The sequence below is a fragment of the Apteryx rowi genome, unplaced genomic scaffold (assembly GCF_003343035.1).
Source record: "Apteryx rowi isolate R43461 unplaced genomic scaffold, aptRow1 scaffold_224, whole genome shotgun sequence".
Taxonomy (NCBI): Eukaryota; Metazoa; Chordata; class Aves; order Apterygiformes; family Apterygidae; genus Apteryx; species Apteryx rowi.
In genome coordinates, this window is record NW_020448575.1 from 1,123,922 (window position 1) to 1,134,113 (window position 10,192).

At 39.7% G+C, this 10,192-nt stretch overlaps 1 protein-coding gene across 1 annotated transcript in view; it reads left to right on the plus strand.

Annotated features, from left to right (window-relative positions):
• The first annotated feature begins 313 nt into the window (after window positions 1-313).
• The window catches only part of LOC112965789 (COMM domain-containing protein 2-like), a 13,747-nt gene continuing 3,868 nt past the window's right edge, over window positions 314-10,192 (plus strand). Inside the window, exons 1-3 of the mRNA XM_026065161.1 lie at window positions 314-763; window positions 1,185-1,260; window positions 6,725-6,838. Coding sequence (XP_025920946.1) covers window positions 1,200-1,260; window positions 6,725-6,838 — 175 coding nt within the window. The 5' untranslated portion in view covers window positions 314-763; window positions 1,185-1,199. The remainder of the gene's footprint in view (window positions 764-1,184; window positions 1,261-6,724; window positions 6,839-10,192) is intronic.

Below are 10,192 nucleotides of genomic sequence, written 5' to 3' on the forward strand. Positions count from 1 at the left end.
TGGCTCGGGCGCAGCCCATTGGTCGCTCGGGCTGTCACTCAGCCGGCGCCGCGGTCACGTGATGCCGGGGAGGGCCGGAGCGTAGGGCGGGAGCGCGGCGCGGGCGGCGCTCGGTGTCTCGCCGGTGCAGCTGCCGCTTCCCGTCACGGGGTGGCGGCCGCCGATCGGCGACCGCGGGCCGCGCAGGCGCGGGCCGGCGGGTTTCAGCCGGGCTTTAGGCCGCCCCGTGCTTAAAGAAGCAAGAGCAGCCGGAGAAATGTCGGCCAGGCCCCGAAAGTAAGGGGGGGGGGAAGGGGGCTAAACGCTCCTGTAGCTGAGGTACCTGCTCTGTCACGCCGGTTAGCACCTGTTTGTCCTTCAGGGCGGTCGGTGCCTGGCACTTAACGGAACGGTGAATGAGGGTCCTTTTCCTTCAGCATGCGCGTTCCGCTTCTACAACGTACCACGTGTGGAAAAAACGAACGCAGCCCTTCTCATCAGCTCCCTAAAGGCGGCCGCGAGCTCGCTGTCGCGCCGGCTCGTCTCTTCCCCGCGCGTGCCCTGGGCCTGCGCGCCCACGCTCTCTCCGGGCAGGGTGCAGCCCGGACGCGCGGGCCGGGATCCGGCTGCCCCACCAGGCACCCAGAAACCCCGTGAGCTGTCCGCGCTCCCGCCGCGCTCACCGGAGCTGGAGGAGCTTGGGTGCGCTGAGACTTTGTGCCTTTGCCAAATCGGCCGCGGAGTTCCCGGGTCGCAAGGTGGGGAGTAAACGGACACTTGTCAGGTCAGTGCTGTTTCACTGGGGAGCGGTGGTATAAGAAACACTGTGTTTTAAAGGCGTATCCCCCCAGAAGATGAGATGCAAGAGTATTTAATGCATTTCTGAATTGCTTATCACTGTAGTACTTGGCCACATGTAAATCAGAGACGTGCTTTTATCTTGCATGTTGGTTTGGCAGCTTGTGTTAACCGTTTGGATCTGTTTGGCTCTTTGTAATGCTCCGTTAAAATTTTTCCAATAATAGTACCAATATAGAAGGAGATATAGTAACTGAGGAAAAAGTGAACTAAGGAAAACATTCTGGGATTTTTTTTAAGTGTGCATTATGGTTTCTAGCTTACAACACCAAGCTTGCCAATCAGGAGAGGCAGAAGAGAATAGTTTATCTCAATAATGAGAGATAATATCTGTATTTTCTTTCCAGTGTCATCGTGAGGTTATGGGCAGTATTGCCAGAAGATACGGTTCTTTCTATCAGCTACATTTATTATCATTTCAAGGTGAGCTGGGGAGCTAACATTCTTTACACTGATAAGTGGAAATAGCCTGTGTATATAAGTTTTTTTCTGAAATGTGTAAGATCAGCTAAAAGCATTTCACAACTTTGTTTATTTTCTGAATTCACAGTTGGCCTGTTTTTAAATGGTCATATCTAACATATGATGATTTTTTTTTTGTTTATTTGCTCAAAGAGTATGTCATTTTTTCTTTCTGGCGTACAACAAGATTCCTGAGTGGATTGTGTATGCTAAGAAATGGGCTTCACAGAGATGGATCCTACCAGTTTTGTAGCAATAGAGAACTTTACAGTTTGGCAGCTGGAGTATACTTGCCCGCTTTCAAGCCTTTGACCAAATCCTTCTACAAATTTACACATTTCAGTTAGGTAGGTAGTATTGTCATATTACCTGTTCATTCGTTTTATGTTTCCAGTCTTTGTTTTTATTTCTTTTTCCTTGCCATGTACACTGTGTGTTTCTCTGCACTCTCTTACTAATGATCTCGTGGCACAAAGTAAACAAGCCGCCATTTTCAGCTGATTATGATGATTTCTGGAGCTGATTAGTTATTGTATGTATAGACGGGGGGGGGTTGTTTGGGGGGGGGGGGTTACACTTTTTTTTCATGCATATTATCTCCTCCATACTCTTTCTCTTTTACCTTCTTCTCCCACAATTTTTATGCCTTTTCTTTCAAACTTCAATTCCTTTCTTTCACTTCAAACTTCTGTTTTCTAATCACCTTTATGCTGTGGTTTCAAAGTCTGTTACTGTACTGTGTTCCTAAAATATGCGTGCGCATATATATGCATGTCTCTGATTTCTTCAAGGTAAGTCAAAGGGTCTCTGATTTTTGATTTAAGCAAATTATCAACCATAATAGAGATAAGAAGCTTGTCTGAAATAAAATTAAATATAAGAGATAGGATATCCCTTCTAGGATTCATTTCTATACTATTTTCTGAAAAAAAATTCCATCAAAACTTTTCATTATATAATCAGTTATACCTGTGGCTTTCTTGAAATTCCATTTAGCTAACTGAAAACTCTTATGAGATTAATTGGCCAATTCGCCTGATGACAGGAGACAGTGTACATCTGTTATTCTACCAGTGTATGTATATTTGTTAGGAATTTTTTCTAAGTAGGGTTAAGGGATATATTGTCATAAACTGCAAAACCAGACTGTTGGCCAAGAAAAGAGTAGACGGAATTAATTTATTTTCTTGAGGTCTTAACCTTAATTGAGAGTAGAGGAAGACTTCAGTTTCCTGCAGAAAACTTAATATTGATCCACCAAACTTTGAGATTTGTAGAGATTCCTTATGTATCTTGGTAACCACAGGTGATGGAGATCCTAAGGGATGCAGCCTTTATCCTATTACCATGCAAGAACAATTCTCTGTGAAAACTTGATAGTCTGATAATTAAGTAGAGCTCCCACCCACTTTTAAATACTAGCTCCAATCTTCCAAGGTTGCTTACAGTTGATTGTTGATTTCAAACTACAAAAATCCATGAGTCTCATTGCAATTCAGAGATGATCTGTCAGCATTCAGTCCCTTCAGGCTGGAAATAACAAACTAAATGGAGAGTAAATATGATGTAGCAATAACTGGAAAGAACAGTAATCAATCAGCAAAATGGACCAGGTTACCAAGAGCACCAAAATTTCTTTTTTCTTAACAGAAAGGGGTTATGTTACACAATCGGTTTCTCTTTTTGCAAATCATAATATATTCTATGGCAGGGATTAAGTGCTGCGTGTAAGATAGAAGAGGGTGTCTAGAAATCAGAACTTCCAATATAGTGAAGGTACTGCTGTGCTCCTGACCTTGGCTAAGCCATCTGAATCTGTCTGCACTCTTAAACTTGCTAGTTCACATCTTAGAAATGGTCTAACTGTAGTAGCATGGAGTATCATATAGGTTCATTTATTCTGTAGTATACGTAAGTGCCTCCTTGCTTTGGTTTTCCCATCTATAACTGGGAGTCATGGTATTTCTTACTTCAGTCATAACACCTGAAGATCTTTTGTGCTCCTCAGATGAAAAGTATCATAAAGGCGGAGAATTGTCTTTTAGGGGCCTGTGCTGGGTAAGAGAGGAAATATAGGCAGGACACTGAAATTTGGTAAGATAAATCAGATCATCAGCTGAGCAATACGTGTACCTGCCTTAGACAGAGGTTGTGAGCAGGGGTAAAAGCTAGGAAGGGTACAAAGAGTTCAGATGAATGACTGAAGTTTGGAAAGAGTGGGTGAGGAATCAGCAACTGAGAAGGGCAGTTAGTTTCCAAATAATTTGATTTGGCTTCTGGTTATACCGTCAGAAATTGGTTTAATCCAAAATAGTCTTTAGTTATTGTTTAGGGGTACCAGTGAAGAGTCTACCCAGAGTGAAGTAATACTGTCCCAAGGTCAGGCAGATGTGCCAAGCAGCAAACACCAAAATCTTTTCCTTTGCAGCTGGGAAAAAACATGGCTGGACTATCTGTGGAATGCACAGGTCAGATAAAACGTGATGCAGTATGCTGTGAGAAAGGGAGTTTCCTGAAAACGGTGGCAGAAGCCCATACTGAGTTTGCTTGGAATAGATTTTTGAGTCATTCTCTGATCTTAATTTGTCCCTCCAGCCCAATTATTGAAAAACATTAATGTTTTTACGAGCAGTGTGCTGAATATTGTTTACATTATGTTAGTGGATTTAAAATCAGTGTAGTTAATGTTAGCGCAATCACTTATTGCAATGCTCAGCTCAGATTAAATTCCTGCATATTTGTTCACTGTGAACATCTTTATTAATAATTCACCAGTAGTCGTGCTGGGATAATGAAGGGTGAACAGTGGAACCCAGTCTGGTCTCACAAGGCTTGCCAAAGGGACTCGGTGAATAATATGCAAGCCAAGACTGGAATCCACAAGGCCTTGCTGCACTCAGTTAATGAGTGTGCTTTGCTTCTTCCCTCTCCTTGACATCTAAGATATTTTTATTGCTTATGAATTATTAGTAAAGAAAACTCAGCAGAGGATGATTTAACCTTCAGTATACCAAGAATAAAAATACAATTTAGAGGGGTACATTAAAATTTGTTGAGAATAGCATTCATAAGGAAAACTGTCGCTTTAAATGCTGAAAAAGCAGCTGTCAGCAGGTCATAATACTGTGGTCTTTATCTTTCTGCATTGTATCCCATTGTTACTTACCTTTTAAAATAATGATCCAATAATGCAATAATATTCTGAGGAGTATATTACAAATTGATCATGCAGTGTATACTACATTACATTCTCAGAATTAGGTCCTTACTTCTCCATACAAAATGATTTGTCTGATAAGACAATAAACAAATACCACAGAAGTTTTATAATATATGCAGCCTTAAGCCCAACAGAGAACCCTAGTAAAAACTCTGCGTTGCAAAAATCTGCCTATTATCTGTAGAGGCATCTTGATAATTGGGATTTTCTGATAGTTCTAGTGTTTTGTTATCAGGAGAACAGAAAAGTGTACAACAACACGCCCGTGCTTATGTATACTTCATTATGCATACTTCCCCGAACCACCTTAGAAGGCAGTTTGTTTCTGGCAGAAAGCCATTTCTGCTTTGACACAAACTGACCAGTTCTGATACCTGTATCGTACCATTTGCCAGTATATTACACAGTGGATGGAATAAGAGAGAGGAGTAGCAAAACTGTCCATCACACACACACTCCAGTGATACACTCTTTAGAAAACAGTACCAGAAGATGATGCAGAACAGAACCAAGCCTGATATAAAGCCTGTAGCAGTCAATGGAAATGCTCATACTGACTTAAATATCTTTTCCCAAACAACTCAACACAGGGTAATAAGCAGTATGATTCCTTCTGTGTACGCTACACAGTACTTCATGTAAAATGCCTGAAGAGACTCACGTTTGTTTCTTCTCAAGAGATAGGTGAGTGTGCAAACATTGCAGAGAAAGCATAACAGAGGTTTGTAGAGACATTCTACATGGCTAAAAGGTAAATTAACACATGTTAAGCAAGGGGATCTGGGAATGCTCGCATCCTAAACATTAGCTCAAATACCTTGAAATGCTGGGGTTTTTACACTTTTTATTGTATAAATAGCTGATATTTTGCTGTTGCTGTAGATTCTAAGCTGTTATGGGGTGTATTCAGTAGTAACTGTAACAGAAGCACAGTTTTAATCTTATTTATGAATCCTTGTAAAAAATGCAGTAATCAATAAATGTAGTTAAATGCCAGATTGCTTTTATTTGATGACTCCCAGGGGTTTAATCAGCAGTACTTAAATTAAAGCTAAAATATGTGGACAACTGTAAGAATGGTGTAAGCATGACTAGTTTGCAGATACATGTATGAAGCTTGTGCACACTTACCTTAATACATGGTTTGCCGGCTTCTTTAGTGCATACAGAGGGGTGTTTTGCCTGTTTGCTTGGGCTAGAGAAACACTTTGTCTCCATGTTAGTGTTGTCTGTTATCATGAGGCTTTTGCTAGCAAGCATTTGCTTTAAAGGAAGAAAACCCTTTGCTTTCAGGGGCTGAATAACTGTGGCTTGTGTTGCTGTGCTATTTTTCTTGGGGTTTTTTGTTTTTTTTTATATATATATGAATGCTCAGCATATGCATTTTGTTAACTCAGGAAAGTCTCCAGAAACTTTTTTTGCATCATTTTGCAAGATGAGGATTTTTATTACTTTTGAGGGATATTGTGAATCTTTGACATTTCTTCAAACCAGACTAGGCAAGATACAAAACGTGATAAAAGTAAGAGGATAGATACTTATGCTTGACTGTTTCAGATGCTTGCTTTTTATATTTAGTTTCTGAATAAGTACAGGTAAAAACGCTAGCTGTTCATTGTTTTCCCTGATTGATCCTGAAAAGACTTTTGTTGTTTATTTTATACTATCTTAATCCAAGTTTCTGTGAGAGCTTTCAGAGACTTCTCCTGTATACTTAGGGAGATAAAAGTCTTTTTGTTTTGTTTTTTGCCTGGCATCACTTGGTTATCTTCTTGATGTAAATAAAGCAACTTAAAGTTCTCCTATTTGCATTTTGCTATCTGCTGCCAGTATTTACAGTGCAACTGCAGTGTTTCGATGACATTGAGATTAGTTACTTCTTTACTGCATGTATACTGTGTTTAGCACTGTTGTTGCTGTTGCTCAGTGAGGTACACACATTGAACTATTTATTATTTTTTATACAAGCTTGCTGTGACGATTTTTTTTTTTCAAAGGGGGTTGATATCTTCTCACAAAAAAAATCATGGAATTAAGGATAAGATCCTGGAGAATAAAAACCTCACTCCACTGGCCTTGCAGGAACCCATACTATACCTATTTCCCAGCCATGATATTGTAAAGCTTCCTGTAAATGTAACTGAGGTAGTCTAAAAGTTTTTATAAGCTGAAAATAAAATGAAACTGGAACATCTCTATTGGCAGGTACAACACTTCACCTGGATGTGTGGGATGGCTGGAAAGAATTCTTGACTGCATGCCTCTTAGGAAACAAAGTACAGCATTATCTGTCTGAGGAAAAGCCAGTACTTAAATATGGTAAGAAAATGCAATAAAATATTTTTCCACTCAGATTTTCCCAATTCTATTCTATTCTATTCTAAAACAACCTCTTCAAGAGCTGACTGACGTTGTTGTTCAACAAAATGAACCGTCTCCTAAAAGAGAAAAAAGCATGTTATTAGAAGAAGTTATGCATCATTTTAGTAATTAAAAATGTCAGTATTGATTTATTTGGGCTTGATTTAACATAGTAGGAATACATGTTCTTAGAAAGTAATTCCATTTGGATGTATGGGAATAGTAATGCCATCTCTGAAGGCTTGCATAAAGATTATGACTTTCTTATTAGCAGTTTAGAGTAAGTTATCCTTTCAGTCAAGCACTCCTTAAAATAGTCTTACAATATATCTGCCTGCTATTTGAATACATTCACCTGCTTTTCCTAGATTGGTAAAATAACATTTATTTTGCAGCTAGAATAGTAAAGGGAATAAGCAGCTTTTTTCCCTAGGCTAATATGTCCTTGGCAAATTTGCAACGCTACCTTGTGTATTTCTCAGTTCTTCAATGGCTGTGGATACTTCCTTACTACATAGTTAGGCCACAATACAGTGTGGGACCATGATTTAAGAACACAAAAATATCCTATTGCTGATCCAGTTGGTAAAGTTCCTCGCAGAGAAAGAGTATGGTGATAATATGATCCACTACTGCCTCCGTCTTCTGAATAAGTGACAAGACTGCACAGTTTACAATAGAGCTGTGAGAAAACCAGACAAGTTTGAGAGGTCTTTCTGCACCACCTCCCCATCCAATGCCGGGTGGAAACATACTTACCAAATAAATATGCAGAATACAAGTGTTAGAAATCTAAGCTAGTGCTGTCTTTTTGCGTTGGATCCCAGCTAATGGAATTGATTGAAGCAAAAGATTTGGAAATCCTAACCCAGTAGTGGTTTTGCACAATAAAATCTGTGCTGAGTTCAGACTACTTCTGTCAAAAACTCTCTCTCCAGCAATTTTGTACGACTGATAGTACGTGGCAATATCACGTGTGTCATCTTTTTCCTTTAGATGTGGGCAATGTGGCACAGGACCCCTTTGCAAGATCTCACTGCTAATATGCTGTGATACATAAAAGTGCTTGTGTTTGCAGAATGGATTTGAGTGGCATATTTAAGCAAGAATGGAGTAATCTGTACCAGGAGAAATGTAACAAATGATAGTACAACAGTAATAAAATTGTTACATTTAGAGTACCAAACATGGGATAGTGACTTTTAAATATTTATCTATGTCTACCTTCTGTTGATAGAAGAATAAACTACAGACTATTCTGTTCCATAATCACTGCAGAATGGGTGGCTTTAGCAAACACAAGAACTATAATGTCAGATCTGCCCTTTCTTACACATTTTAACCACCATCTCCCATTCTGTAACTCTAGTGTTTTAATACTTTTCTTTTGCAGAAATTCAGCTCTCTGATATTCTTGCATTCTTTTCATTGGTTTTCATAATTCATTCAGTTTTCTTTCTTTTAAGGATCCTTTGCTCATGCTTTATACTTGAGTTTCAAAATGTTATGCAACTATGCAGTTCCTCAAACTACATGGATAGTAAATCTCTCTGCTTTTTGTGAAATCTCTTCTTGATGCTGCATAGCTATAGTGGGATATCAGAATATATTTTGGATATTAAAATATGATCATCAGTAAGTACATCCCTTCAGAAAAAAAAAAGTTGTATTTTACTTACATAAATGGGAGCCATATAGCCAAGCAAATCACTGAAATACTAAATTTTTAGATTTACATATTCTGCAGTATAACTGGATGGCTACTTAATGATACACATTTTTGCATTACCAGACTGAAAAGTAGTATCTGTAACTTCAAACTTTAATATTTTGTTAATCCCTTGTGACATTAAACAACTTTGGTTTTTTGCTTTATAATTTTTTAGTATATTTGCAGGTGTCAAAAAAATGTGGCTCTTTACATGGCAGCATTTGTGGCCAACTTGATCTTGCAGAATAAATCCTGCAACAGGGATTAGGACCTCGTGAAGTAGTTTGTGTCAATCCTTACAGACATTTGTGTGTGGAAAGGGAGCCTACAAATGTAAACAAATGCCCTGTTCATGCAGCTACAGAAGCAGGCCAATTAATAATACTGAGGCCATTGTCAATTATAGTGTAATATGCCTTGAATGCCAAAATCCAGCAGGACAAATTCCTCCTAAGATAAATCAAAAACAAACATAAGGACTGTGTTATATTTAGTTACCCAAGCGCGGGTTCCCACTGAACCTCTAATTTGTTTGTACAAAGTGCATTTTCCAGCAAACCATTAAAGACTTTCTACTAGTATCTGCAGAGTTGCAGTATGACTGGATGAAGTTAAACCATATGGAGATAATGTCAGCACCTACCATCTGAATATCCAGACTTGTACCATTCTGTCTCATTGAACCCTTCCCAAGTCTCACTGGTGAATCTTTCTTTCACATGCCTTATTCTCTTTCCCTTGGAGATAGGGAAGGTACAAATTCTGCAAAAATGCTCTTGGATTAGTTATTTCCTGCTACTTAGCATTTCCTGTTGATGCCCTTAGTTAAGTTACATATAGTGTTCCTTATTTTTTCCATTGACTTTAGTGTTATGTGTTCTGTGTATAGAGATGACAATTTAATGCGAAGGATTCCACTAGTTGCGTTTTGTGAACTAAACTGGAATACTGGTACATGAAAAGGGGGACGGGGAAGGAGTTCTGCATTAAAAAAACAGCCATTTCATAAAATTAAATGTCTTGCCTTGACCTAGCAGGCCACGTCCATCCTAGTTTCTGGAAAACTCAGAAAAGTGATATATACCATGTTCAGTTTGAAATTATTTTCTGAAATACAAAGCAATAAAATCACATCTGCATGTGATGGCTGGCAGGGTAGGAAAAAGGAGGAGCGATCAGTTTGTGCATTTTGCTGCGTAACAATTTCCTGCCTTCCTGCCACTTTGGAGCTAAACGACAGCGGAATGGCCTATTCCACCCTCCTGTCTGGAATACCTCTGCCTAACAACTAAATACAGTGGAAAACCAACATCCCTATGAAATTTAAGCAGAGTTTACAAAAAATAGTAATTTTTCCTGTGCAGAAAAATGAAGTAATGGCGAATGGTTTTGCCTCTAAACCGGCTTTCCTTCCAGCGCGGGAACAGCACGTAACCTCTGCGGTACGGCACGTTTTACCCTCGCCCGTTGCCAAGGCGTCGGCGAAGCTGCTCGTTTCCCCCGCGGAGCGCGAGACCACGCGCTGTGGCGTAACCGCGGCGCGCAGCGATGAAACGCGGAAAAGAGTCGCTGCAGCAACGAGCCGCTGCCGGGGCCGCACC